Here is a 27,652-nt window from a genome sequence, read left to right on the forward strand (position 1 = left end):
CGGGGGGGTCGGGCTCTGCTCCCAGGGAACAGGGACAGGACAAGGGGAGCAGCCCCAAGCTGTGCCAGGGGAGGGTCAGGTTGGATATTGGGGAAATTCCTCCATGGAAGGGTGGCCTGGCAGGCCCTGGCACAGCTGCCCAGGGCAGTGGTGGGGTCAGCAGCCCTGGAGGGGTTTGAAGACATAGATGTGGCACTTGGGGACATGGGTGTGCAGTGCTGAGGGACACTTGGACTTCACGATCTCAGGACTTGCCCAACCACAACAATCCTGTGGTTCCACGGGCCAGTGGCACTTCTGAACGTCCCCAAAGCCTGGCCATGACCAAGGCCACCACCCTCAGGTCCCATGTGCCCTGGTCCCTGTCCTGTGTCCCCACAGCAGAGCTGGGTCCAGCAGGGCTCTGCGGTCGTGTCCCTGTGCCCCAGGAACAGCTCCAGCCCACACAGGGGGCTCTGCTGCACGAGGAGAAGGGATTGCTGTGGGTGCAGGGATTGCTGTGGGTGCAGGGATTGCTGTGGGTGCTGCAGGGATTGCTGTGGGTGCTGCAGGGATTGCTCTGGGTGCAGGGATTGCTGTGGGTGCAGGGATTGCTGTGGGTGCTGCAGGGATTGCTGTGGGTGCAGAGGGATTGCTCTGGGTGCAGGGATTGCTCTGGGTGCTGCAGGGATTGCTGTGGGTGCAGGGATTGCTGTGGGTGCAGGGATTGCTGTGGGTGCTGCAGGGATTGCTCTGGGTGCAGGGATTGCTCTGGGTGCTGCAGGGATTGCTGTGGGTGCAGAGGGATTGCTCTGGGTGCAGGGATTGCTCTGGGTGCTGCAGGGATTGCTGTGGGTGCAGAGGGATTGCTGTGGGTGCAGGGATTGCTGTGGGTGCTGCAGGGATTGCTGTGGGTGCAGGGATTGCTGTGGGTGCTGCAGGGATTGCTGTGGGTGCAGGGATTGCTGTGGGTGCTGCAGGGATTGCTGTGGGTGCAGGGATTGCTGTGGGTGCTGCAGGGATTGCTGTGGGTGCAGGGATTGCTGTGGGTGCTGCAGGGATTGCTGTGGGTGCAGGGATTGCTGTGGGTGCTGCAGGGATTGCTCTGGGTGCAGGAGGCATTTCCAGCTCCTTCCCCTTCCCCATCTGCAGCCGGCCCCGGGCCGGGGCTGGGATGGGGTTAACCCTTGGCAGCCGGGCTGGGGGGAGCAGAGCCCCAGCCCTGGTTTGGGGGCGCAGCCCCAGCGCAGCCCTGGGCCCGGGGGCAGAGCCCCGGGATGGCCGCGGGGAGCGCAGCCCCCAGGGATGCTCCAGGCGCTCCAGCGGGGACAAGCCCCGGGCAGGGACACAGCGGAGGGTGGTGGCACTCCAGCAAAGAGCCCGCACCCAGCCGGGAGGCAGCGACAGCAGCCCTGCCTGTTCCGGACCGTTTTCCCCCTCTCGCTCGGAGCTGGGAATTCCTGGCGATGCAGAACTGGGGAGAACGGGCTGCTGGAAACCCCCTGCCCCTGGAGCCTGGCAGGGACCCCCAGCCTGCCCGGGACCCCCAGCCTGCCCAGGCTCCCTGCCCGCTTCTCCGGCACCTCCATCCGGCCCGGTATCCTCCAGCCCACTCCCAGCCTTCCTGGGAGCCCTCCGGCCTGGCCAGGAGCTCCCCCCGGCTCTCCTGGGACCCCCAGGCTGCCCGGGACCCCCATTCGGGGGCTGCAGCATCCCCATCCCCGGGCCGGGCCGGGCGCGGCGGAGCTGCGGGGCCGGCCCGGGGGAGGCGGGGGGGTCCCGGGCCGGGGCGGGGGCGCAGGCGGGACCTCCCCCTCCCCTCCCTTTCCCCTCCCCTCCCCCGGCCGGTCCCCTCCTCCTTCCCCTCCCGCCGAGGGCAGCCGGCGCCGGCCCGTCCCGTCCCGGGGCTCGGTGGGCTCGGCCGCGCTGCCCCCTCCGCATGCGGGGGTCCCGGGTGGGCGGCAGCCCCGGCCCCCCCCGGCCCGCCATGGCCCGGCTCTCGGTCAAGGAGCACCTGGACGGGATCCTCTCCGACTTCGAAGGTGCGGCCCCCCCGCGGGGACCCCCCCTCGGGGCTGGGAGGAACGGGGGTGTCCCCGCGGGGGCTCTGCTGCCCGGGGTCTCGGGGGGCGGGGGTGCCCCCAAGGGCTGAGCATGGTGGGGGCTGCACCGCCCCCGCCTGGAGGCTGATTCTGGGGGCGATGCTGCTGGCCGGGCTTTTGGGGGGGGCTGGAGTGCCCCCAAGGGGGGAGCGGGGGGCACTGGGGTTCGGTCCGGGGGTTCGGCTGCTGCTGGGCTGGGGATCCTGGGGTGGGCTGAGCGTGGCGGGGGCCGCGCTCCGCACGGGGGGCTGCGGCTGGGGGGTGGGGGATGCTGAGCTGCGCATCCTGGGGGGCCGGGGGGCTCCCCGAGCTCTCAGCGCCGTGGGGCTGTGCTCCCTCTCGGGGCTGGGCACTGGGGCGGGGGGTGACGCCCTCGGGGGCTGCACAGGGTGGGGACACGGGTGACCCCAGCACTGGGCACCGTGGGGGCCGCTCTGCCCCCGGCCCGGGGTCGCAGCGCTGCTCTGGGGGCGGCTCTGGGGTGGGCAAGGGGGCGGCCGAGGCTGCGGGGAGCGGGGGAAGGTGCGGGACCCCCCGAGGCCGCGCTGTCCCCGTGCGCGCTCCCCGCGTGTGCGCGCCCTGCCCGCGGGCCGGGGGCTGCGGGGGGGGCCGGGCCGGGCCGGGGCCGGGAGGCGAAACCCGACCCGGGGGCTGCTGCTGCCCTCGCCGGGGAGGAATGTGTGCACCTACCCCCGGCACCTTAACCCCGCCGCTGCCGGGGACACCCTCGGCCCCCGCCAAACCCCCACATCCCCCGAACCTCCCACCACCCCCGAGCACCCTGCCGCCCCTCTAAACCTCCTGCCACCCCCTCTCAACATCTCCACCTCCTGCCACCCCGCCTTCACCCCCTGCCATTCCCCGACCACCCCTTCGCCCTCCGCCCCCCCCTCCAAGCGCCTGCCACCCCCACCTTGCCCCGCATCCCCTCGTTGCCCCCCCTGCCCATCACACCTGGATGAGGCCGGGTCAGGAGCCAGAGGCGGCTTTGGGGTAGAAGGAGGCATTTTGGGCCGTAACAAAGCACAGACAGGGATGTGGGGAGGGGGTCGCCAGCCCCGTGACCCCGTGGCCCCCGCAGCCCGGCCGGTGGGGCAGGGCCGGGCCGGCCGCGGAATTCCCTGCCCTGGGGTGAGCGGTGATCGGCCCCGGCCCCTGCCCCGCCCCGGGCACAGGGCACAGGGCACAGGGCACAGGGCACAGGGCACAGGGGAGGGGACAGGGACGGACCCTCAGCCCCCCGCTGCCCCCGCACCGCGGCCGAGGAAGAGGAGGGTGAGGGCGGGCCGGTGCCAGCCCGTGGGTGCCGGGGCAGGCTGGCACACGCGGAGAGATGCAGGGGCGCAGCGTGGGCCGCCCCCACGGAGCCCCCCGGGGGGAAGCAGCCGCTCGGCGCTTGGCAGCGAGGGCGAGGGAGGCTCCGGGGGCAGCCTGGGCCCCCCGCGCTCTGCCCGGCTGCCGGCACCGTGCGGAGCCCCGCGGGCAGCGGCTCCCGGGGAGCCTCCAGCGGGGCCGGGGGGAAGGAGGGGGCGGCGGCACCGCGGGGGCTTCACGGGGGTCACCCCCATGGGGTCCTGTGCGCCCCGTAGGGGATGCAGCGGGAGCTTTGCAGCGGGCCCAGCGCTGTGGTACCCGCGGGGCCGAGGGGCCCGTGTGGGGCGCGTTGGCACCGGGGCTGTGCCCTGGGCTCGTGGCCGCTGTGAAGCCGCGTGGGAGGCACAGCAGCAGCCACCAGAGCGGGATGTGACAGTCCCCGAGCGTGGCGATGGCGCTGCCATCAGCGGGCTCCAGGGTTAAGGCCCGGGAAAGGGCAGGAATCCTCCCCGGCTGCCGGGATGGATGCAGGGGGAGAGGGGAGAGGGTCAGGCGGGGATCCGGTTACTCGGCCGGATCCCTTTCAGGGGGAATAAAGCGGGCAGTGTGCTGCGAGGGGAGCCGGCAGCACCGGCCAGATCAACCGGGGAACAATGATAAAACCCTCGGGGACAGCAGGGCTGGGGAGGAGCTGGCGCCGGGCTGGGGTCCTCGGTGGGACGGGCTCACAGTCAGGGGCACCTCTGGGTGATGGGGGGACACACATGGGGCAGGGCAGGGGACAGGTGCCATCGGGGACCACTCTGGTGCCACCATCTCTCTCTCTCTGTCCCCAGCGCTCAAGAAGTCGTTTGAAGCAGAAGATGGGGACGAGGCTCCCGGCTCCTTGTTGTCCTCAGGCGAGAGCCACCAGCCACTGCAGCCGGGCCACCCGCCCCGCCTGGGCCCCAGCCCCGTGCCCAGCCCCGTGCTGCAGACCCGCATCGGCACCGGCCTGGCCACCGGCCGAGCCAACGGCACCGGCGGCACCGGCATCGCCCGCGCCGCCTCCTTCCAGAGCCGCCAGGCCTTGGCCACGGGGCCGGGCAGTGACGGGGAGAGCCAGCGCAGCTCCTCCTCCAGCCTGGAGAGCCCCGCGCCCACCGGGCCCCCCCAGCCCCCGGGCAGCCCCCCGGCCGCCAGCCCCGGCTTGAAGAAGGTCCCGTCCCACGGCAGCGTCTTCCCGGCGGAGCTGGATCATCCCCTCCGCGGGGCCGCCGCCAGCCACGGCTCCCTGCCGGCGCTGGACCTGCACATCGCCGAGGAGCCGGGCCTGGGGACTCAGCCCTGGGGCAGCCAGAGCTCTGCAGCCCAGCCTCGCACCCACCAGCCTTCCTCGTCATCCTCCTCCTCCGCCCTGCCCCCGTACGATGGCACAGAGACAGCGCCGGGGCTGCCCCCGGCTCCCCGCACGGTGTCCCGGCCGCAGCCGAGGGTCACCCTCGGTGCCAGCCCCAGCCCGCCCCGCCGGGCCCCTGCTCAGCCCTGGGCACCAGGGGAGGCAGCTCCGGCTGAGGGGAGGGCAGGGGGGCTGCCGCCACTGCCGGCCCCCCAGGCCGCCACCTTCAGGCTGGTGTCGCAGCCGCAGACGGTGCAGGTGAGCTCCCAGCCCGCCTTCCCGGGGGGGCTGGTGCTGCTGCCGGCCCTGGGCCCCCTCCCCAGCGCCGGGCAGGCGGCACCGCGGGGACCCTGCGTGGTGGCGGCGGCTCCCGGCGAGCCTGCGGACGGCAGCGGGGCAGCGGTGACGCCGGAGCACGGTAGGACCCGTTCTTGTCCCCGTCCCTCTCTCTGTCGGGGACCCCTCGGCGGGCGCGGCGCTGCCAAAGCCCCGCGGGGGCCGATGCCGGGAGCAGCGAGCGGTGACAGCGGCTTTGGGGACAGGCTGCTCGCTGCTCCCCGCGCCGGCTGTGGGGGGCCGGAGCAGCCGAGCGGAGCTGGCAGCGCTCCCGGCCCGCCCGTCCCCGCGGTGCCTGGCGAGCCGCCCGCCCCGCCCGGCGCTGCGAACAGGTCGGGACTCATGTGCCCCATCGCGCCGGCCCCGCGCGTGCCGCCTATCGCCGCGATCTTGTCCCGCGTCCAGCGCTTTCTTCCCTTCTCATCCCTCCCGGCTTGGCACGGGGCTGGATCCTGTTCCTCCCTCCCCGCGGGCCGCGGGCGGTGGCGGGGGGCCAGGCTGAGCGGGGCGTGCTCGGCGTGCGCCCGGTCCCGGCACGGCTGCTGTGCCCTCGGCTCCCGCCGTGCCAGGCTGGGAGCTGCCGGGCCCGTGCCCGTCCCCAGGCTTGGGCAGGGGAGAGCCAAGTGTCCCTTTTCCCAGCGGCTGCCCCAGGCGCGGTGCTCGGGGCTCTTTGCCCGTCTCGCTGCGCTGTGGCGGAGCCGCCGTGGCCGGGCCCTAAGTACTGACGCGGCGAAGGCATCCATACATCTGCTCCGGGCTGCGCTGAATCATCCCCCAGCAATGCCCCTGGCCCTGCTGCCCAGCCAGCGCGGCTGCCCGCGGCTCCCCGGGCCAGGGATGGGGCTGGGGACAGCCCGGGTCATGGCGACACGGGGAAACAGAGCTCGAGGCTGAGCCGAGTGATGGGGACACTGAGGGACAGTGCTCAGGGCTGAAACAGGGGATGAGGACAAGGATGTGGTGTTCAGGGCTGTCAGGAGTGATGGGGACACAAAGGGACAGCAGCTGGGGCGGTGCCACGGTGACAGGGACGTGGGGACACGGTACTTGGGGCCAAGCCAGGCTGATGGGGGCACAAAGGGAAAGTGCTCAGGGCTAAGAGGAGGTGACAGGGACACGGTGCTCAGGACCAAGCCGTGGTGATGCAGTCGTGCTCAGGACTGAGCTGGGGTCATGGGGACACGGTGCTTGGGGCCAAGCCAGGGTCACAGGGAGACAAGGGACAGTGCTCAGGGCTGTGACAGGGACGCGGTGCTCAAGAGCAAGCTGGGGTGACAGGGAAATGGGGACACGGAGCCGGGGTGAGGAGGGGACATGCTCAGGCCAGAGCCGTGTTGGTGGCCGGCAGCCGAGCGCGGCGTGCCCAGGCTGGGGGCACACAGGAGCCAGCGGGCAGCGGGTGGCACCGGCTGCCCTGCAGATGGCCCGGGGCCGGCAGGGGGCTGGCAGGCACTGCTGGGCACGGCGGGTTCTCTGCCAGGAAGAGGTGGGAACGTGCTCTTTCCCCTCCCGGGAGGCCGGCCCGGCCCCCAGCCGCTGACACCCGTGGCGGCCCCGGGGCAGCGAGGCGCGCTGGCTCCCACACCCGCAGGAGGAAGCTCCCAGCGAGCCGCCCGCCGCATTTCACTTCCACGCCGGGTCGCCCACGCAGGGCCCGGGGCGAGGAGGAGGAGGAGCGGAGGAGGAGCCGTGGGCCGCAGCCGCCCTCTGCCTCGCACCCCAGGAGCCATTTGGCCCCGGTGACCAGCTCTCGGCGGCAGCAGCCCCGGCTCCGGCCGGCTCGCCCAGGTAGGGATGGCGTGGTGGCAGCGGGCAGGGCGCTGTGCGGGCACAGGGCGCTGCCACCGGGGCCGGGTGACTTGTCCCCTGTCCCCTGTCCCCAGCAGCGCTGCAGGCGCGGGGTTTCGCTCGATGGTTCACTTCTGCTTCTGCTCCTCGACGGTCCCCAGCCCCCCCAGCCCCGTCCCGTGGCTCCCACGGCCAGACGGACGGGCTGGCTCCGGGTCTGGCTGCAGATGGGGGCTGTCACCGCTGTCCCCTGAGGTCGTGTTTGGCGCTGGGAGAGGCACCGGTGTTTCTGGGTCAGATCAGCTGGGCAGGCAGAGCTGTGGTGTGGCCGGGGCAGTGGGTGCGTGCCCAAAGCCTCCATCCCTGTGCCAGAGGGATCAGCTCCCTTGTGCTGGACCGAGGGCCAGGCTCTCCCATTCCGTGCCCGGGGTCGGTTTGGAGCAGTGGTGAGCAGCCGGACAGGGAGCTCCTGTCCCAGCTCATCCTCTCCCAGCACCCTCCACCCTAGAAGCTTTATTACAGGCTTCCCGGGGAACTGGCCAATTAACCCTGCATCGGTAATTAAAATCCATGGAGGAGACCACGGACCCGGGATTACTTGTCCCTGTCTGGAAAATAAGAGCATCGGTGATGAGGCCTGGAACAGGTCTGGCTGCAGGAGCCATTTGCCCCGGGGCTCCCTGGGGATGCACAGAGCTCCCGCGTGGCCGCCGCGGCTGCTGGCCATTTCCAGCGGGGTTTTGGCACTGGGGGCAGGGCCACGGGGGGCTCCGGACCGGGGGGGGAGGCAGCGGGGGTGCAGCTCCCAGCGTCACCCCGGACGTGCCCTCTGGCTGTGGCTGTGTCCTGGCAGGGCACAGGGCAGTGCTGAGCCCCTCTGTGGGGGCTGCACCCTAGGGACCACCCCGGGGAGCTGGGGGGTGCAAGCACCAAATCCCACCTGCTCCATCCTGCAGTGCCCAGTGCCCGGGATATCCCATCCCAGTGCTCCCTCCTGCAGTGCCCGGCGCCCGGGATATCCCATCCCAGTGCTCCCTGCCTGCAGCGCCCAGCACCCGGGATATCCCATCCCACTGCTCCCTCCTGCAGTGTCCAGCACCCGGGATATCCCATCCCACTGCTCCCTGCCTGCAGCGCCCAGTGCCCGGGATATCCCACTGCTCCCTCCTGCAGTGGTCAGCACCCGGGATATCCCAGTGCTCCCTGTGCAGTGCCCAGCACCCGGGATATCCCAGTGCTCCCTGTGCAGTGCCCAGCACCCGGGATGGCCCCAGTGGCTGCACCACTTGGCTCTGGATCTGTCCTGGCAAGTGCCAGTGCCGGCAGTGACTGGGCAGGGTGGCCAGGCTGGGGGCACGGGGGTCGATGTCTCTCGGGGGCAGCGCTGCGGTGGCTGTCGGGGTCCTCTCCCTGATGGGCACTTCCCGCCCCCCGTCGCTGCCAGCCTGTGGAGCTCCCCGTTGGCACGGACGGTGCCGGGTGGGTGGATCCCCGCCGGAATGGGCATCCCGCCCTCCCCCAGCCCCCGGCCGGGTGTCACCGCTGGCACCAGGAAATCCGCGGCTGTTTCACCACTTCCGAGGAACACCCCGACCCAGGGGGCGCGGGGGCAGCTGGGACATGCGACAGTGCTGTCCCCAAGCGTGCCTCCACTCTGGCACCCAGCGGGCACAGGGTGCGGGGTGGCTCCCACGCCGGGATGCCGTTGCCATGGCAATGGGGGTGTTCAGCTCCATCATCTCCTGGCACCCGGGCTGGCTCAGGCCAGCCCCTGCCCACGTGTCCCTTGTCCCCTGGCTGCGTGGCACACGGACACGGTCTCAGCAGGTCCTTCACAGCCTGGGCCATCGCAAGCTGCCGCTCCAGCCCCGCCGGTGCCAAGCGCCGGCTGGCACATGCGGGGGAGGCTGCGGCGTGGGGGGACGCAAGCGCCGTGGGGCACTGCGGCAGTGGGGCGGGTGGCAGGGCCACTGTCCCTTGTCCCACCGTGCCGGGCCGGGCACAGGTGCTGCTGGGGAGGGCGGGGGGCACAGACAGCGCGGGGTGGTCCCGGTGCCCGCGGGTGCCCGTGGGGATCGTACCCACAGCCAAGCACTCCCGCTCCCAGGCAGTGCCACGGGGTGATGGGGACAAAGCGATGACCGGGGGTGTCCTGTGCCGTGGGAGGGGTCCCCATCCGTGCTGGCCCGGCTGGGAGGCCGAGCAGTGCCATGCGCTGGGTGGGCACAGCCGGGTGGGCACAGCCGGGTTGGCACAGGCGGGTTGGCAGAGCCCTCCCCATCCTCAGCCGATCGCAGACCGGGCGCAGGGGCTTGGCTGTGCTGGGGAGGGGGCTGTGGGGGGCGGGCATTGCCATGCTGGTCATGCGTGGGAGCCGCAGCCTCGGCGGAGCCGGGCTGGTGCCAGCCGGCAGCTCCGGAGGGAAGGGAAGGGAAGGGGCCGGGTTGCGGCGGCGATGGGCATGCGGATGGCGCCCCGGGCACCCCCCCGGCCGTAGCGGGGCGCTGAGCGAGGGCACCGCGGCGCCGAGGTAGGACCCGAACAATGGCCGTGCTGGGAGGCGGCCGGAGGAGGAGGAGGAGGAGGAGGAGGAAGAAAGGGATTTGGGGCTGCCGCACAAAGGGCTGGGGCGGGCACGGCGCTCCGGTGGCCCCCGGTGTGGGGCACGCTCCGGGCACCGTCCCCGGGCAAACGCCGCGTGTCCCTGGGGGCTCGGCGTTGTGCCGGGGATTGCGCTGCACCCCCGGTGCCCAGCGGTGCCCAATGCCCGGGTACAATGTGGGTGCGCTGTGGGTGGCACGGCCTGGCCTGGGGCCGGAGCGGTGCCCGGTGACCGCGTGGGCTGGGCAGAGGTGCTGGGCAAAAGGCGCTGGGCATGGCCGCCGTGCCCGATGATCGCAGGGCAGCCGGCGGCGCCGTGGGGTCCGGTGGCACGAGCACCCCGAAGATGCCCCTGGCACCTGCTCGGGCCCTGGCGCGGGGGGTGCCGTGCCCCCGTTGCCATGCCCAGCCTCACCCGCTCCCGGGAATGTGCCGGGGCTGCGTGCCCGCCGCCACCGCCGCTGCCGGGCAACGCTGCGGCGCAGGGGTGGGCACCGAGGGGTGGGCACCGAGGGGTGGGCACCCGCGGGTCCGGGCTCACCGCCTTTGCCCACCCCGCGGTGCAGGGAGCAGCCTGGAGCCCGAGGAGCGCAGCATGGAGCCGCCGGCCGTGCCGGAGGAGGAGGAGGAGGAGGAGGAGGAGGAGGGGGCGGTGCCCCTCTCCATGGCGCCCGGCCCCGTGGGCTGCCAGCTCTTCGGATACGTGGGAATCGAAGCTGTGCTCGACCAGATGAAAATCAAAACCATGAAGACAGGCTTTGAGTTCAACATCATGGTTGTGGGTGAGCGCTGGGCGTGGGGTTTGCTCCTGGGTGGGGTGGGAATACTGGCTCCGATTCCACCATGCCAGGGGAAATCATGCTTTTAAGGGATTTTAAGTGATTTTAACTGATTTAAGTAGCAAACAATTGAAAATGAGCAATATCCCATGCCGCAGAGCATAGTAATGCTGGTAGGTGAGCTCATCCCAGCCTCTGAGATGCTCCCAAATGGATGTTGAGGGGCTGTCGCCTTGGGGAATCAATTTGTTTGGAAGATAAACCAGACTGGCCCAATCTGGGATGCCCCCAGATGTGTACCAGGGGTTGTTACCTTGGGAACAAATTTGTTCTTGGGATAAAATGGACTGTCCCAACCTCTGGGCTGCTCCCAAGTGGATATCAAGGTGTTACTGCCCTGGGGACAAAGCAGAGCTGCCGGTGTCCCCTCAGGGCAGAGCGGGCTGGGGAAGTCCACGATGGTGAACACCCTCTTCAAGTCCAAGGTGAGCCGCAAATCCTCGCAGCCCGGCCAGGAGGAACGCATTCCCAAAACAGTGCAGCTCCAGTCCATCACCCACAGTAAGGTCACCACCACGGGCTCGTGTGCCCCCAGCCCTTGGGAGAAGCAGGGGGCTGGGCTGGGGTCTGAAGCTGTGTTCACAGCCTCAAAACATCCCCCATGCCTGGTGCCCTGCTTTTCCCCAATGTTACCTCCCCCCTGACCCCACGTCTGCCCCACAGTCATCCAGGAGAAGGGGGTGAAGATGAAGCTGACGGTGACTGACACACCAGGCTTTGGGGACCAGATCAACAATGACAACTGGTAGGACACAATGGGGAGCAGGAGCCCAGCTCCGTGGGTGGCAGTTTGGGGTAGGGGTTGAGCTCAGGTGCTGTCCCTCAACTCCTCATCCTCAGCTGGGACCCCATCATCAAATACATCAACGAGCAGTACGAGAGGTACCTGCGGGAGGAGATCCTCATCACCCGCAAGAGGAAGATCCCGGACACCCGGGTCCATGGATGTGTCTACTTTGTGCCCCCAACGGGTCACTGGTGAGTGACCCCCACTCACAACACCCACAGGTGATGGGGTCACCACGGGGTGGTTGTGCCACCCTGGGATGATGGTGGTGGGGTCACCCTGAGGTGATGGTGGTGGAGTCTGGGGTGATAATCCCACTCTGAGGTGGTGGTGGTGGAGGCACCTCAGGGTGACTCTGGAGTGGTAGTGGCGTGGTCACCCCATGGTGACAGTGGCGAGGTGGTCACTGTGGGGTGGTTGTGTCACCCTGGGATGACGATGGTGGGGTCACCCCAGGGTGACAGAGATAGGGTGTCAACCTGGGGAGGTAGTGGGGAAGGTCCCTCAGGGTGACAGTGCTGGAGTCACCTCAGAGTGACCCTGGTGTGGTAGTGCTGGGGTCACCCCGCAGTGACAGAGGTGGGGACAGCCTGGAGTGACGCTGGCCCTTGTCAGGCTGCGCCCGCTGGACCTGGAGTTCATGCGGCGGCTCAGCAAGATCGTCAACGTGGTGCCGGTGATCGCCAAAGCTGACACCCTCACCCTGGAGGAACGGGCAGAATTCAAGCAGAGGGTGAGGACAGGTCCCCAGGGGCTCCTGGGCTGCCCCATGTGCCCCCCAGCCCTGGCTCAAGCCCTGTGTCCCCCAGATCCAGGAGGACCTGAAGACCCACGCCATCAGCGTGTACCCGCAGGAGGACTTCGACCAGGACCCCGAGGACAGAGCACTGAACAACAGGATTCGTGTGAGTGCCGGGGTGCTGGGACCGAGGGGCCATCCTGGGGGGCAGGGTGGGGGACAGAGACCCTGGGGACCCCAGGGGACAGCACCCGGGGCGAGCACAGCCTCTGCTGGCAGGAGAAGATTCCCTTCGCCGTGGTGGGCGCAGACCAGGAGCACCAGGTGAACGGCAAGCGGGTGCTGGGCCGCAAGACCAAGTGGGGCATCATTGAAGGTGAGCAGAGCCCCTCAGCCCCAGGCCCTGCAGGGAGCAGCACCCACGGTGTGTCCTTGCCTGGCTGGGTGCCAGGCCATGGCAGGTGGCACTGAGCTGTGCTGTGCTCTGGTGGTACCCAGAGCGTGCCAGGATGCCCTGCCCGGGCATCCCAGTGCCACCGAGCCCTCCCGCCAACGCTGCCCCTCTGCCTTGCCTTGCAGTGGAGAACCCAGCCCACTGCGAGTTCCCCCTCCTGCAGGACCTGCTGATCCGGTGAGCAGGGACAGGGTCGGGAGCGCTGGAACCCCGCGGGGTGACAGCAGGGTGGGGGGGACAGTGACGTGATGCCCTTCCTCCCCCCGGCACCCCGGGCAGGTCACACCTGCAGGACCTGAAGGACATCACCCACAACGTCCACTACGAGAGTTACCGCGTGCGGCGGCTGAACGAGAGCAACCGGCCGGGGCTGAGCCCCCTCAATGGGCTGCCCGCCAAGGGCGAGGCCAGCAGCCACCTCTGAGCCCCCCTGTGCCCCCCAGAGCACCGCTGGGCCCCATGGCAGTGCCCACCCCTGCCCACCATGGCTGTGCCAGGAACCTGCCTGGGGTGAAGAGCCCCCCCAAGAGTGCCCAGCTGCCCTGACATGGGTCCCTCATCCCCAAGCTCTGCCATGGGCACAGACCCCCGGACCCTGTGTGACATTAAAGGTTAATCCAGAGCCTTCAGCCTTCACCCTCCTGCTGCACTCCCAACTTTTGGTGTGCCACCCCCCTCCTGTGCTGCTCTGGCTGCTGTGGCCCCCCAGGCACGCTGAGAAAGTGGAGGTGCTGCCTGTGGGGTGTGACCAGGCTGCAGATGCCCTCCCCATGGCCACCTCACCCGCCGTGCCCAGCGAGGCAGCTGGCACAGCTGGACTTTGAGCTGCTTATCAGGTGCTGGAGGCGCCGGGAGGGGAGCGGAGGTGCCGGAGGGGTGTGGAGATGTCGCCTGCAAGGGCGTGAAGGGGCTACACCCAGCTGTGACCCCCCTGCCAGGGGCACCGCATGGCTGCAGCCCCTAAACCCCTCAGGGGGACCCAGTGGGTGCTGCCCCGCTGGCTGCCAAGCCCTGGTACCTGTCGAGGTGTGGGGGTGCCCCCCCGGGGTGCATGAAAGGCCCTTTTGTACCTCCTGCCGTGGGCAGGGCTGCGGCTCGCTGCCAGGGCTGTGGCACACGGTGGCACACGGTGCCTTCCTGCCCCCCTGGCCCCGCCGTCCCCGCCCTTTGCCCAGCCCCGCGTTAATGATCCACCCGCCCCAGCAGCCGCCGGCGTGGTGGCAGCGGCAGCAGAGCCGGGGGTCCTTGGCACGGGCGGCTCGGGGGGGCTGGCGGCTCCTGCCCTCCTCCCCAGCAGCGATAAGAGCGGCTGCGGGCAGTGCCCAGCGGGCAGAGCGGCCGCACCATGGGCACGCTGAACCTGCGCGCCCTGACCTCCTGGGTGGGCATCGCCCGCCTCCTGGCCGTGCTGCTGTCCTGCCTCTCCTTCAGCCTGGTGGCCTCCACCGGGCACTTCGAGGATCCCTACGGGACGTGGTGCATGTTCACCTGGTGCTTCTGCTTCGCCGTGACGCTGCTGGTGCTGCTGCTGGAGCTGCTGGAGCTCTACCCGCTGCTGCCGCTCTCCTGGGATGACTTCACCTCGGCTTTCTCCTTGCTGGCCGCTCTCATGGTCTTCACCTCCTCGGTGGTCTTCCCCGCCACGTTCATGAGCGGCCCCTGCAGCAGCAGCCAGTGTGCCCGGCAGGCCGTGGCCACCACCTCCTCCTGCCTCTGCTTCCTCGCCTACGCCCTCGAGGTGTCTCTGACCCGCGCCAAGCCCGGGGACATCAGCAGCTTCCTCTCCACCGTGCCCGGGCTCCTCAAGGTCTTTGAAGCCTACGTGGCTTGCCTGATCTTCTCCCTGCTGGATACGGCTGAATACAGAAGGGAATCTGGCCTGATGTGGTGCGTGGCTGTCTACTCCATCTGCTTCATCTTCACCCTCCTTATCATCATCTTCACCATCGGCCGCTGCCTCACCTACATCCCCTGCCCGCTGGAGAAGGTGCTGGTGGGTTACAACGTGCTGGCCCTGCTGATGTACCTCACTGCCATGGTCCTGTGGCCCCTCTACAGCTTCCGGGGCCGGGGCCGCCCCAATTCCTGCGGCAAGGACTGCTGGTGGAACAAGGACCTGGGGGTCACCTTCCTCACCATCTTCAACCTCATCGCCTACTTGGTGGACCTGGTCTATTCCACCAGGATGGTTTTCTTCAGGGTACCTCCCTAAGGGCTCGGGGCGGGGCTGGGGGCGGTGGGACGCGGCTGGTGCCGGCGGAGCTGAGGAAGAGGCCGGGTGCCTCGGAGAGCTCCTTGTGCCCGCGCTGGGGCAGAGAGCCGGGGGTGACCCAGGGGTGCGCTCAGCCCGGGGCCCCAAGGGCTGCACAGACAGGGGGGCTGGAGGGGCCACGAGGGGCTCCCAAAACCACGGAGCTTGAGGGGGCTTTGGGATTAAATTGAGTCATTTTTCACTTGTTTCTGCCTCCTCTTTCTTCCCCTTCCCAACCTTCTGCAGGATCCATGCTGGGGGGTGAGAAACTGGGGGGCACCATTAGCACTGGGAGCCGTGGGTGACTTTGGGGGGCAGCAGCAGCACCGTGGGGGCACCAAGCCCCAGAAAACCCTCCCTACTCCTTGTTGACTCGGCACTGGAGTGAAGCAGGGCATGACCAGCAACAGCCCAGCCCGGATGCCTTTTTCTTGGCACCTGCACAGGGCCCTGCCAAACAGGTTCAGGAGGAATGCAGCTGTTGGGGGGGCTGAGAGCCCTCCAGGTACTTGTCACCAGCATGGCCGGGTCCTTGTCACCACCACAGTCACCCCAGTGGGAGCCCTGCTGGGTTTGGTCCCAGCCACATAGGCTGGAGTCCCCCTTTGGGGGCTGCTGTGGTGCCCCCTCCCTGGGGGAAATGGGGAGGGGGGTGGCTGCCACCATTGCCACCAGAGCTGGGGGTGCTGTCACACACCACGGGGACAGTGACACCACAGGCTGGTATGTGGGAAGGAGGCAGAGGTGCAGGCAGGCAGGGAAGGTGTGCCCGCGGGCAGAGCTCCTGGCACTGCCCTCCCGGATGTGGGATGGGTGCCCGTGGGGCGCCCTGGCAGGTTTTGGGGCCACTGTCCCCACGCTGCTCCTTCTGCCACCGCTTGTCCTGGCCACAGCCTGGGGCCATCCCTGCTGCCTGGGGGCCATGTCAGGGCCCATCAGCACTGCCCTGGGGCTCACAGGGTGACACAAAGTGGGGTCCCCGCCAGCAAGAGGTGGCACAGACTGGCAGGTGGGACTTCTATGGCCACTGCAGTGCTGGGTCCCAGCAGTGCCAGTGATGGCAGCAGCACAGGGTGGCCCGGTGGGTGTCCCCTTCGCCCGATCCCTGTCCCCACAGGGGACATCACGCTGGCACTGCTGGGCCACTCCCCTGCAGCCCAGGCCGCGGGGCCGGAGGGAAGGGCAGAGTTTTGGGAGGAAATATCAGGAAAGTGACAGCGGGGTACAGCAATGCCCAGGATGGTGGAGATTAGCAGAGCAAGGAGGACGGGAGGCGCAGGGAGTGACAGCGCTGTCGCTGCCGATGAGCTGTGCTGGTGGCCGTGGGTGGCACGTGGGCAGTGCCAGCACGTGGGGTGTGCTGAGGCTGGGGGGACAGGGCCAGGCTGGCAGCGGGTGCAGGTGAGTGGCTGGAGGGGCTTTGGGGGTTCCCGGGGGGGCCCAGCCCAGGAGCCCCACGGGGGCATCTTCCAGCTGGGACACACGGCGGTGCTGGGGGGACCAGGGACCTGATGGGCGCGGGAAGCCCCGGGGCCGGTCTGTGCTGTGCCCCGGTGCCGGTCTGTGCCGTGCCGGGTGCCCCGGTGCCGGTCTGTGCTGTGCCCCGGTGCCCGGTGCTGTGCGGATGCCCCGGTGCCGGTCGGTGCCAGTGCGGTGTGGCGCCGGTGCCGGTGCGGTGCGGTGCGGTGCCGGTGCCGGTCCAGGTGCGGTCCCGGTGCCGGTGCCGGTGCGGCGCCCGGTGCCGGTGCTGTGCGGTGCCCGGTGCCGGTCGCGCCGGTGCCGGTGCCCCGGTCCCCCGGGGGTCGCTGTGCCGCGGTGCCGGCTGTGAGCCGGGTGCCCGGGGCCGGTCTTGCCGTGCGCACAGGCCGGAGGATGTGCCGGCGGGCCGGCGGTGGCGGCGTCGCGGTGCGGTGGGGCGTGCGGTCCCGCCGCGGTGCCGGTGCCGGTGCCGGCAGTGGGGCCCGGCCGGTGCCGGTGCGGCGCCGTAGGTGGCCGGCGGGCCGGTGCGGGAGGCGGCCCTCCCGGGGGGGGGCCGCCGCGGGAGGCGTTTCCCGCTCCGCGCCGGCGGGACGGCCGGCACGGCGGCGGCGGCGGTGGCGGTGGGAGATCCCGCAGCGGTATCGCACGGGAGCCCGGGGTCCGCCTCTGCCCGCGGCACTGGGGTTCCTGCACCTGGCACCAGCACCCAGCCTGACAGGGTCCCCCAGGGATGCCCCTCTAGCCTCAAACAGCTCTGTGGCCCCAGGGACACTCCTGTGTCCCCCGGTGCCCCCAAAGCTGCCCTCGTGTCCCGCTATGACCCTGTACGCCCAAGGATGTCCCTGTGTGCCCAGCTGGACAAAATCCCATGTGAGCCCCCATCTGCCCTTCCAAGGCCTGACCCCCCATCCGGGGTGCCTTTCAGGAGGGGCCACATCCCCTCCCTTCTCTGTGGGGCTGGGGGGCACATCCAGGAGCCCCCTGTGCTGTCTTGGTGCTCACTCTGAGCATCCCCAGCCCTGGCAGTGTGACAGCCTGGCAGTGCCATGGGTGTGGTGGGTGCTGGGGGGCAGCCCCAGGGTGGTGCTGGGGAAGCCTCGGGGGAAGGGGATCCAGCTCCTGCCCAGGGAAGGGACGTTCTCCATCAGGGACAGGATCCTCTGCTCCCGGGGCGCACCCCTCAGGGTAGGGCAGTGTGGGTGCCCAGAGCTGGGTCCCCAGGAGCACCGGGCAAGTCTGACCCCATCCTCATGTCCCTACAACCCTCCTGCCACACTGGCCACCACAGCCGGGTGAGAATGTGGCACCCCGAAGGGACGGCACCCTGTTTTGGGGGGACAGGTGTGCTCCGAGGGGACGCGTTTGTCTGCCTGGCAGGGAAGGGGTTAAGGCCGGGCGGGTTTTGGGGTGCCGGGGTGTCCCCAGCTGGGTACACCCAGGCTGCTCCTCGCACGGGTGACCTCACGCCACTGCCATGGCAACGGCTCGTGAAGTCACGGCGAGCGGGGCGGCTGCTGCGAGCCGGGGCTGCGGGGACGGCAGCGCCGCGTCCCCCCCGCTCCGTGCCCCAGCATGAGCCCTGTCCCCGGCAGCGCCCTCGCCTCCGCCTGACCCCCGCGCTGCCCGCCGTGCCCGTGGCACCCCGGCCGAGGCGTCACCATGCTGGTCAAGGAGTACCGCATCTGCATGCCGCTCACCACCGAGGAGGTGAGCGGGGCGAGCGGGCACGGACACGCCGAGGGAGGGTGGGGGCTGCGGGGCTCACACCCAGGGGATCGGTTCCTGCCCTGGGAGGGACACGGTGACCCCTGTGCTGTCCCCTCGTGGCACGGCTGGTGGCAGGGATGGGATGGGCTCGGGGTGTGCCGTGCCAGGGCCGAGCCGTGCTTCGGGCTGTGGGTGCGGGGACAGCCCGTCCCTGGGCACGGCGCCCCACGGAAGCACCGGGCACAGCAGGACCAGGGCATGGGCCAGCAGGCGGGCTTGGATGCCCGTGGCACGGCAGGGACCATAAACTCCATCCCTGCTCCGGCAGGGAGCCTGAATGCCGTCAGCAAACAGAACTGGCAGCATCCCTGGGCAAAGGTCTCTCCCTGGTGCCTGCTTTTTGGGGAGTGGTGCCCACCCTGGGCAGTGCCATCCCTCCTTGGAGGCACCTGGGGAAGGTTTTAGTTCAGGCAAAGTGGGGTGGGAAAATCCTGCTGGCGATTGTGGTGGTGGATGGGATCTTCAGCAGAACAGCCCAACCCTTACTGCACAGCTGCATCCCCAAACACACATGTACACCCTCCTGGTTATGTACCTGACACACACACATCCAGGTATGTCATATAAATAATAATCTATATCAAATATCATACAGACATTTCTCCCAAGCTCCCATCACCAAACACACATCTACACCCTCATGGCTCTGTACCTGACACAGACACATCCAGATGTATCATATATGATATCATAATATCATACAGACATTTCTCCCTGGATCCCATCACCAAACACACATCTACACCCTCATGGCTCTGTACCTGACACAGACACATCCAGGTACATCATATAGATAATAATCTAGATCAAATATCATGCAGACATTTCTCCCTGGCTCCCAGGTAGCTTGCCGAGCAGAAAACCTCCAGGAATTCTGCAAGGCACTGGGAGAGCACAGGGAGAGCAGGATCCAGCCCCGGCCTGGGAGCTGGGACAGCTCAGGGACACGGGAGGTCACACAGGGTGCCCCAGGAGCCCCCTGCCTGCTGCACGGCTCAGGCTCTGCCAGCCCCTGCTCCGTGCCTCAGTTTCCCCTCTGGGCGGCGTGGCTCAGCCCCCAGGCGGTGTCACCGGGGCCGGGGGCACTGAGGGCGGGCTCTGTGCTGGCAGTACCGCGTGGGGCAGCTCTACACCATCAGCAAGCACAGCCACCAGGAGAGCGAGAAGGGCGAGGGCGTGGAGGTGGTGAAGAACGAGCCCCACGAGGACCCCGTGCACGGCCCCGGGCAGTTCACTGAGAAGCGAGTCCACCTCTCCAGGTGAGCCTGGGCTGGGTGCTGGGGGGCATGGGCAGGCAGCATCCTCCAAAATTCCTGGGGAACCTCCTTCCTGGGTCCTGGACACACTGCTGAGTGGCTGATTCCCAGCGTTACCCCCGTTATTTCCCAGGCTCCCTCCATCATTTCCAGGGGTGCCCTCATCTCCTGGGGTGCACTGATCTTGGGGGGCTGCACTGATCTTGGGGGGCTGCACCCATCTCCTGGGGTGCACTGATCTTGGGGGGCTGCACTGATCTTGGGGTGCAGTGATCTTGGGGGGCTGAACTGATCTTGGGGGGCTGCATCCATCTCCTGGGGTGCAGTGATCTTGGGGGGCTGCACCCATCTCCCAGGCCCCCACCCATCTTCAAGGGCTGTGTGTGTGTCTCCCAGTGGGGTCCCCAAGTCCTGGGGTGCACCCATCTTTGGGGTGTGCATCCAATTTTGGGAGCTGCCCTTATCTCTCAGGGTGTACCCACCTCCTGGGGTGCTCTGATCTTGGGGGGCTGCACCCATCCCCTGGGGTGCACTTGTCTTCAGGGGCTGCACCCATCCTTGGGAGCTTTGGGTGCACCCATCCTAGGGGTTCACCCCTCTCTGGGGCGCTGCCCTCTTCTCATGGGGTGCACCCACCCCAGGACATGTGCCCCCCTCCCTGGTGGGCCCCCACCTCTGGGTGCTGCTGGGTGCCTGATGGGGGCCCTGGCAGTGCCCTGGCCCCGGGGGTGTCACCGTGGCCCCAGCAGCACTGTCCCCATGTCCCCTCGGCTGCCTGCGGGCACGGGCTGCTCCCCACCAGGAGCTGCTGCTGTGACACGGGTTATTTTTAGCTGCAGCACTCACGATTCCCCTCTCGCCTGAAATTTATTTATAACGCCTGAAAATCAATCAAAACCCACCTCCCAAGTCCTCGGGGAGCCCGATCCTGCCGGGGGGCTTGGGGGGACAGGAGCACCCGGGGGGCTCAGCCCTGGGGAGGTGGGGGGTCCTGGGGAATGGTGAGGGTCCAGGTTGAAGGGTGGGTGTTTCTTGGGGAGGGGGTCAGGGTGTCTGGGGAGGAGGTGGGGAACCTGAGGGGCACTGGGGTGGAGATGAGGAGTTGGCACAGATCTCTGGGGGGTCCTGGTGTACAGATGAAGGTGCTGGGGAGGTGGCAAGTGTCTCAGTGGGGGACACTGGGGAGGGTCCTGGGGAGGTAACAGGGGTCCCTGAGGGTAATGTGAGGGGCAGGTGATGATCCAGGGGTGTAAAGAAGGGTCCTGAGGAGGTAACAGGGCTCCTTGGGATTGTTCTGAGGCGCAGGTGAGGGTCCTTGGAGGCATCCTGGAGTGGAGGTGAGGGTGAATGGTGAGCAGCTGGGGCAGGGGTGAGTGTCCTGGGGAGGTGATGGGGTCCCTGGGGGTGTCCTGAGGTGCACATGACAGTGGAATATAGATGGGGAGGTGGCAGTGGCTCCTGGGAGAGGTGCTGGGGTGCAGATGAGGGTCCTGAGGTGCAGGTGAGGGTCCCTGGGCTGGAGGTGAGGGTGCCAGGTAGCAGGTGGGGTTCCTGGGGTGGGAATGGCGGTCCCAGAGGCAGGCTGTGCTTGGCAGTGCAGGGCTGGGTGGCACCAGCCCATGTCCTATCCTGAGGGGGTCCCCTGACACGGTGCCCACAGCAAACTGCCGAGCTGGGCACGGGCAGTGACCCCCCGCATCTTCTACATCACCGAGAAGGCCTGGAACTACTACCCCTACACCATCACAGGTGAGCCTGGGCAGGGCCACAGGCACCCCGGGCACCCTGTCCCTGCCCACTGGGGGGGCTGCAGGAGCTGCCCCCGGTCTCACTGCTCCCTCTCTCCCCTGTGACATCACCCGGTGATGCCCCCCTGTGATGCCAATGTGCCATGGTGTCCCTGCAGAGTACACGGTAAGGGGCTGCCATGGCATGACCTGTGCCCTCCCCCAGCAGGTGGCTGGGGAGGGGGCGCTGGGGGGGCATTTTTGGGGGTGGGTGTCCTTTGGGACAGGTATCCTTTAGGGGTAGGTTCTCTCAGGGTGGGTGTCACCATGGGGGTGGCCCTTGGGTGGGTGTCCTTAGGGCTGGGCACCCCTCAGGGCGGGTGTCCCTGGGGGCTCAGATTTCCTTGGGGGTGGGAATCCCCTGGAGAGGGTGTCCTTGTGGCTGCGTGTTCCTTGAGGATGAGCATCCTTGGAGGCGGGCGTCCCTCGGGGCTGGGTGCCCTTTGGATGGATGGGTGTCCCTCAGAACCAGTGTCCCTGGGACTGCACATCTTTTGGGGATGGGCATCCTTGGCTGTGGGGTGTCCCTCGGGGTGGGTGTCACCATGGGGGTGGGCATCCCTGGGAGTGGTGTCCCTCGGGCACAGCTGACAGCCGCTCCCTGCAGTGCTCCTTCCTGCCCAAGTTCTCCATCTACATCGAGACCAAGTACGAGGACAACTGCGGGGACAGCGAGAATGTGAGTGAGCAGCGCAGCTGAGAACTGGCAAACTCATCACCTCGTGATTGTGGTCCGTGTCACTCACCCTCCCTCCCCTCCCCAGATCTTCCACAGTGACAAAATCCTTGGTGATCACGAGGTCTCTTTCCTGGACATCGCCTTCGATGAGATCCCTGAGCGCTACTACCGCAGCCTGGAGGTACCAGGGCTGGGGGCCAGGGAGCTCCCTGGAGCCCCCCCCTTGTCTCCTGTCCCGAGGGGGGACTCATGACCCTGATGTTCCCCATCCCCCCAGGACCCCCGTTTCTTCAGCTCGGCCAAGACGGGCCGGGGGCCGCTGCGGGAGGGCTGGCGCCAGCACACCAAGCCCATCATGTGCTCCTACAAACTGGTGAGCGTCAAGTTCGAGGTGTGGGGGCTGCAGACGCGCGTGGAGCAGTTCGTGCACAAGGTGAGGGGGGCCCAAGGGGGGCTGGGGGGCACTGGGGGGACAGCGACAGGGTGCTGACCCCCGCGGTGTTGCAGGTGATCCGGGACATCCTGCTGATCGGGCACCGGCAGGCTTTCGCCTGGGTGGACGAGTGGTGCGGTGAGTCCGTGGGGACACACAGTGGGGAGGGGGCACACGGTGCCCATGGAGGGAGGGGCTGCAGGGCAGACTGCTGATGCCACTGACCCCACCACAGCTCCTGCTCCTCCTCTGCCTGCACTGCTGCCTGCACTGCCTGCGCTGCCTGCTCTGCCTGCATTCCTTGCCCTGCTTGCACTGCCTGCACTGCCTGCACTGCCTGCATTGCCTGCATTCCCTGCACTGCCTGCACTGCCTGCATTCCTTGCCCTGCCTGCACTGCCTACATTCCCTGCACTGCCTGCACTGCCTGCATTCCCTGCCCTGCCTGCACTCCTTCCCCTGCCTGCACTGCCTGCATTCCTTGCCCTGCCTGCACTGCCGCACTGCCTGCATTCCTTGCCCTGCCTGCATTCCTTGCCCTGCCTGCACTCCTTGCCCTGCCTGCGCTGCCTGCATTCCCTGCCCTGCCCACACTGTGTTGCCTGCACTGCCTGTGCTTCCAGCTCACCCCTGCCTGCACATGCTCCCCTGCACCCCCTGGGGAGGATGGGCAGAGGGGTCCCAGCACCCTGCCTGTGCTGCCTGCACCCCCATTCTGGCAGGGACACGCGCTGCAGGTGACTGCCACATGCGGGCACGGGGACGGGAGCCCCGGGTTTGGTGACAGCTGGCAGTGGGTGCCAGGCCATCCCGGTGAGTGGCTCTCTGCCTTCCAGACATGTCCCTGGAAGAGGTCCGGGCCTTCGAGACTCAGATGCAAGTGGCCACAAACCAAAAGCTGGGGAGCCAGCACCCCTAAGCCCCTCTGCCTGCCGGGGACAGACACCCCGGACCCCGCCTTGCTGCCTGGGGGTGGGTGCAGGCAGGGGGGCTTGTGCCCCCCCTGCACCCCGCGGTGGAGTGTCCTCCCTCCCAGCTGCCCTCCCTGCGTGTCCCCTGCCTGCGCTGCCTATGCCGCCTGTCCATCCCTTCCCGCCTGCTGTCTGGGCTGGCACTGGAGCTGGGGAGCTGGCTGTGCTGCCCAGCATCGCCTTCCCTGCCCGTCCCCCTGTCCCCTCCTGTCCCGCAGCTCGGTGGGGAGCCGGGGCGCGGGGCGCAGGCTGCCCGGGATGAGGGGGTGCCGGAGGCGGCCGTGCCGAGCGGCCCCAAGCCCGGCTGTGCTCGGCAGGGATGACGATGGAGGAGGTGCGGCGCTACGAGCAGGAGACGCAGGAGGCCACCAACGAGCTCATCGGCCTGGTGGCACCGGCCATCTCGGTCAGCGAGGTGGGGCAGCCCACGGCCACGCACTCGGCCCCGGCCAGCGCCCCCTCCACGCCCCTCAGCGACGAGGCCCCCGAGTTCCTGGCTCCCCCCAAGACTCGCCCGCGGAAGAAGTCGGCGCCGGAGACCCTGACGCTGCCCGCGCTGCGGGAACGCGCTGGCGCCGAGTGACGCCGGCAGTGCCGCTCCGTGCTGGACTGTGCCAGCTCTGCCGCCCAGCCCGGCCCCGCCGACAGGCGCAGAGCCCAGGGAGGGACCCGGACCCGCTGTCAGGGCGCTGGCAGCCCTGGAGTGTGCTGGCCTCCCTGAGCTACCGTGGGTGCCCACTCGGGTCAGTGCCACCACTGCCATGCCATGCCAGACCCGCTGGCTGCACCAGGAGGGGACGCCAGGCCAGCGCGGGGCTCCGGCAGCGGTCGGGCAATGCCGCGGGAGCTGCTTCCCTCGACTCCACCTGTCCCGGTGTCCCCAAGGGCCACCGAGGCTGGCGAGCAGTGGGGAGGTGCCAGCTGGCCCCCATTTGCCGTGGCCGGGCTGGTGGCCGGTGCCAGGCTGGAGCAGTGCCCTGCAGGGTAGGCACCAGCGTGGGGGCACAGTGAGGGTGACAGTGACAGCGACAGCCAAGCCTGGGCTGGGGCTCCCCACTGGATCCCAAGGGGCTGCACAGCCCTGTGCACGGCTGGTCCCACAGTCAGGGTCCCCTTTGCTGTCCCTCCAGAGGCCGTGGCTGCTCGAGGGGGGCTGGGGTGGGCTCAGCCCCTCGTTTTCTTTAGGAAAACAAAGGCCTTTTTGGAAATAAAGCTCGAGACACGGCAGCTGGTTGCTGATCGTGATTTATTTGGTGCTGTGGAAGGGTGCCATGCCTGTGCTGAGGTGCTGCATCCCCCAGACCTCCATGTGTGCAGTGAGGGATTTCTGGATCGCTGACCCCAGGATGTGGAGGGTCCTGGATGGGCAGCGAGGCTCTGGGGGTCGGGTGCTCAGGGCAGGCAGGAATCAGCCCAGCCCCGGGGCAATGCCCCCAGCCACAGCAGCAGCACCGGGCTCTCCTCCCTGCCAGCCATCATCATCCTCCAGCTCCTCAGCCCCCGGCACAGCCTCTGCTCCCAGCAGGGCAATGTAGTGGGAGCTGCAGTAGACGGGCGGCTTGTTGGGGCTCGAGTAGACCTGCTCAGGCCGCCGGGAGGCAAAGGGGTTGCTGGCATAACCCACAATGTGCATCTCCAGCTCCACAAGGATCTGCAGGGAGGCCTTCAGCTCCTGCTCACTGGCAGAAGAGAGGACAGGCATGGTGACTGGGTGTCTGTGCCGGCTCACCGGGGCTGTGGGTGGGCTGTGCTCACCTGTACACGGTGAAGAGCACGGGCAGGCGATAGTCCCGCAGCAGCAGCAGGGTGGGCAGCCAGCCCGCCAGCAGGTCTGGGCAGGCATGGAAACCTGTGGGGACACAGCCATGAGGATTCCACCTCTTTCCCATTCCACCTTGGCCCCCGGGAAAGCTGGCTCCAACTGCATCCACTCTGTGCTGGACACCCCAAGTATGCAGTGAGTTTGACAGCCCTCAGCAAGGTGGGGTCTGGCTTCCCATCAGCATGTGGGGCACCCCAAACTCTGTGTCCTGGGCTAAGCCACAGCACTGAGACTTGAAGGGAAGGATCCGTTTCACCTGCAGGTGGGTGACACAGGCAGGGGACAGAGTGCCTGGTGGGGAGACAAGGCAGCCATATCCCAGGGGGTCACCCCACCAGGCACTCTGTCCCCTGCCTGTGTCACCCGTTGTGCCTTGGTGCAAAGCCCTGAGCATGTCCCAGGCCAGCTTCAGGCCCAGCTACAGGGGCTGCCAGGGTGCTCAGGGTGGTCCCTGAGCCCATGTGCCCTGTGGATGTCCCTATCCCTGCAGTGGGGAGTGAGGGTCCGACCCCTCCATGGCGCAGGCACTCACCTGGGTGAAAGCCCACCACCAGGTCAGGAGGGGCGGCCAGCTTGGTCTCCACGTGGCTTTCCCAGAAGTCATGGTAGAGCCCCTTGTAGCTGCTGAGATAGACTTTTCCCCGGGGTGCCAGCGTGGTCAGGGGTGGCCTCATGATGGGTCCGTCCACCACGTCCACCCCCACCATCACCATCTCCACGCCCTGGTGCCCCGGGAACATCCGCGTCAGCTCGTCGTAGTCTGTCAGCCGCGTGTTGAGGGTCTCCACGTGGGAAGCCCCCACCACGTGCACGGTGAGGGGCCTGGTGAGAGGGTCGATGCCAAAGAGGCGCAGTCCCAGGCCGATGGTGAGTGGCCGTGAGTGGAAGTCGGTGACCAGGCGCCGGATGGATTCCCGCAGCTCCGCGTCCTCCGGCCGCGGCTTCCCAGCGTTGGCCCACAGCAGGGTCATGTAGCGCCCGGCCACGATGGCACCCAGCTTCTCCTCCAGCTGCTCCTGCATGGAGAACCAGTCCTCCCAGCCCTTCACGTCCCAGGCAGGTTTTGTCCAGGTGTCCGTGGGAAATGGGATGTCTCCTGGGGGTTCAGGAGGGTACAGTGGCGGTGTCACAGCCCAGGCTGCCTGTCCCACCTGTGCTGTGGGAGAATGGACACCACATCCCACCACAGGCCCTGTGCAGCCCAGGATGGGGATCCCAGGGGGACATATGCCTCACCTGTGAAGATGAGCCATTCCACCAGCCGGTCCAGGGCCACCAGCTTCAGCTTCTTGCAGAACTTCTTGTGCAGCGGCCAGTTGGCACGCTGGCACGCCACGCCGCAGTAGTACACATTTTGGCACCTGGGCAGACAGGCAGAATGCCCAGCCATGGGGAGGGGGGGCCTGGTTCCCTGCCACCCCCTCTCAGGGCTGTGTCACTGTTCCTAGGGGTGCCCAGTGGCTGGAGGTGGGCACTGGGGTCAGACACCCCTCACTTCGCCCCAGCCAGCAGGCTGGAAGTGAGGGATGGATCCATCCCTGTGCCACCAGACCATCTCCCCACCATACCTCTTGCAACGCCGGAGGCTTTTGGGGTCCGGGAGGGCATCGGGGAGCTTCTTGCACTCAACACAAAACTTGAAGGTGTCCTCCATCTTCTGGAACATGTCAAAATACGTCCGAATGCCGAAATCGCTGCCACTCTTCCTCCCATCCATGGCAGACCTGCAGATGTCAGAGGGTGAGCAGAGTCCAGCCCACTGCCACAATCGTGGGGCTGATATCTTCTGAGGCTGCCAAGATTTTTAGCTCCAGCCAGGAGCATCCTGGCCTGGGTAGGGACAGGGAGCCAGGCACCCTGGAGGGATCCACCTAGGAGCCCATCAGAGCTCCCGGTGGGCTGAGCCAGGAGGGTGGGATAAGGCATGGGAGCTGCTCCAGCTGCTGGGGGACACACGGGATGCTCTTCCCGGGGTAGGGGGTGTGGAATAGGCACCCATGGGTGCTCACTCACTTGTAGTCCTCATAGCTCTTCATGTTGAGCTTCTGCAGGATGACATGGGACAGCCCCGGCACGTTGCGGTCCATGGCCTGGAAGCCCAGCGAGTCCACGTCTGGAGCCCTCGCCGCTGGCTCCTCCGGGGCCTTCTTGGAGCGGCCGGTTTTGGGGGCAGCGCCTGCGTTTGGCTGGGCCGGGGTGGCTGCAGGAGAGAGAGGTGCGGGCAAGGAGGCCGGTCCGGGGGTCCCGGGGGTCCCGGGGTGCTGCCGGGGTCCCCCGCGCCGCCCGCCACCCCCACGGCGCCTCCCGCCCGCCATCCCGCTCCGATCCCGGCAGCGCCCGGAGATCCCGGGCAGTCCCGGCGCCCGGCCCGTCCCGTCCCGCGGCTGGGCTCAAATGTCAGCCCCCGGGAGCCGGCGGTGCAGACGGCCGCGGCCCCTCGGAATCAGATAGCGGAGCTATTCTGGGCATCCCCTCCCCGGGAACGGGCCAACCCGCTCCGGGGGTCCGGCTCCCGCCCCAAAAGCCGCGCTGGTGGCAATGGGGTGCCCCAAAACCCTGTAGCGTCACACACTGCAAACCTGCGGGGAGCTCTGGGGGCTGTCCAAACCCCTGGGACCCCTTCGTGATCATAACGACACAAAGTCACTGCCCCATCCCCCCGCCACAGGGACCCCACCCCAGCCCGGCCTGCGGGCACCCCCTTCCACCGCCTCAGGGCCCCAGCGGGGTGTGAGGGAGTGCCTGGGTGGGCACCACCGCCTGTGCCAGCCGGGGCGGAGGCCGGCAGTGGGCTCTGGGATGCAGAGCCAGGCACACCAGGCTGCAAAGGGGGACATGATGGCCGGAGAGCACCGCCCGCTCACAGCGGACGGCTCGAGGGGACCCGGCC

General features: G+C 68.3%; 4 protein-coding genes across 6 annotated transcripts; 3 read left to right on the plus strand and 1 right to left on the minus strand.

Moving 5' to 3' along the window:
• The first annotated feature begins 1,849 nt into the window (after nt 1–1,849).
• Nucleotides 1,850–12,942, plus strand: LOC115908929 (septin-12-like). Of its 2 annotated transcripts, XM_030957882.1 has the most exons (11): nt 1,850–2,021; nt 4,232–5,191; nt 10,065–10,280; nt 10,710–10,838; nt 11,001–11,082; nt 11,178–11,315; nt 11,740–11,857; nt 11,934–12,029; nt 12,143–12,239; nt 12,443–12,494; nt 12,597–12,942. In XM_030957882.1, exons 1-11 carry the CDS (start codon nt 1,919–1,921, stop codon nt 12,739–12,741), a joined length of 2,136 nt encoding a protein of 711 aa, XP_030813742.1. In that variant the 5' UTR covers nt 1,850–1,918; the 3' UTR covers nt 12,742–12,942. The 2 variants fall into 2 exon arrangements, with proteins under 2 accessions (XP_030813742.1, XP_030813743.1); XM_030957883.1 differs by lacking the exons at nt 1,850–2,021; nt 4,232–5,191 and adding an exon at nt 9,289–9,427.
• A 148-nt stretch (nt 12,943–13,090) lies between these two features.
• Nucleotides 13,091–14,776, plus strand: LOC115908941 (myeloid-associated differentiation marker homolog). Its single transcript, XM_030957901.1, has one exon. The coding sequence runs from the start codon at nt 13,663–13,665 to the stop codon at nt 14,527–14,529; it is 867 nt and encodes a 288-aa protein (XP_030813761.1). The 5' UTR covers nt 13,091–13,662; the 3' UTR covers nt 14,530–14,776.
• Nucleotides 14,777–17,521: 2,745 nt separating this feature from the next.
• LOC115908937 (cytoplasmic phosphatidylinositol transfer protein 1-like) lies at nt 17,522–24,160 on the plus strand. Its single transcript, XM_030957894.1, is given in 11 exon segments — nt 17,522–17,607; nt 17,609–17,695; nt 17,697–17,754; nt 18,925–19,073; nt 20,731–20,819; nt 20,977–20,984; nt 21,465–21,536; nt 21,622–21,717; nt 21,814–21,969; nt 22,044–22,107; nt 23,258–24,160. Coding segments are annotated over 11 exon segments (1,131 nt in total). The 3' UTR covers nt 23,524–24,160.
• Nucleotides 24,161–24,176: 16 nt separating this feature from the next.
• Nucleotides 24,177–27,403, minus strand: MSS51 (MSS51 mitochondrial translational activator). Of its 2 annotated transcripts, XM_030957890.1 has the most exons (7): nt 27,342–27,373; nt 26,776–26,962; nt 26,331–26,486; nt 25,999–26,123; nt 25,295–25,858; nt 24,696–24,789; nt 24,177–24,619 (listed from the first exon to the last, which is right to left on the minus strand). In XM_030957890.1, exons 2-7 carry the CDS (start codon nt 26,847–26,849, stop codon nt 24,349–24,351), a joined length of 1,284 nt encoding a protein of 427 aa, XP_030813750.1. In that variant the 5' UTR covers nt 26,850–26,962; nt 27,342–27,373; the 3' UTR covers nt 24,177–24,348. The 2 variants fall into 2 exon arrangements, with proteins under 2 accessions (XP_030813750.1, XP_030813749.1); XM_030957889.1 differs by having other exon boundaries at nt 26,776–27,403.
• Nucleotides 27,404–27,652: the final 249 nt, after the last annotated feature.

The sequence above is a fragment of the Camarhynchus parvulus genome, chromosome 14, assembly GCF_901933205.1.
Source record: "Camarhynchus parvulus chromosome 14, STF_HiC, whole genome shotgun sequence".
Classification (NCBI taxonomy): Eukaryota; Metazoa; Chordata; class Aves; order Passeriformes; family Thraupidae; genus Camarhynchus; species Camarhynchus parvulus.

Coding starts and splice junctions, on each gene's coding strand:
- MSS51 (XM_030957889.1), bottom strand. CDS start 27,077: ATGGCGGGCGGGAGGCGCCGTGGGGGTGGCGGGCGGCGCGGGGGACCC. Junction 26,487..26,775: donor AAGAGCTATGAGGACTACAA/GTGAGTGAGCAC, acceptor TGACATCTGCAG/GTCTGCCATGGATGGGAGGA. Junction 25,859..25,998: donor GGAATGGCTCATCTTCACAG/GTGAGGCATATG, acceptor CTGAACCCCCAG/GAGACATCCCATTTCCCACG.
- LOC115908929 (XM_030957882.1), top strand. CDS start 1,919: ATGCGGGGGTCCCGGGTGGGCGGCAGCCCCGGCCCCCCCCGGCCCGCC. Junction 11,316..11,739: donor GTGCCCCCAACGGGTCACTG/GTGAGTGACCCC, acceptor GGCCCTTGTCAG/GCTGCGCCCGCTGGACCTGG. Junction 11,858..11,933: donor GGGCAGAATTCAAGCAGAGG/GTGAGGACAGGT, acceptor TGTGTCCCCCAG/ATCCAGGAGGACCTGAAGAC.
- LOC115908941 (XM_030957901.1), top strand. CDS start 13,663: ATGGGCACGCTGAACCTGCGCGCCCTGACCTCCTGGGTGGGCATCGCC.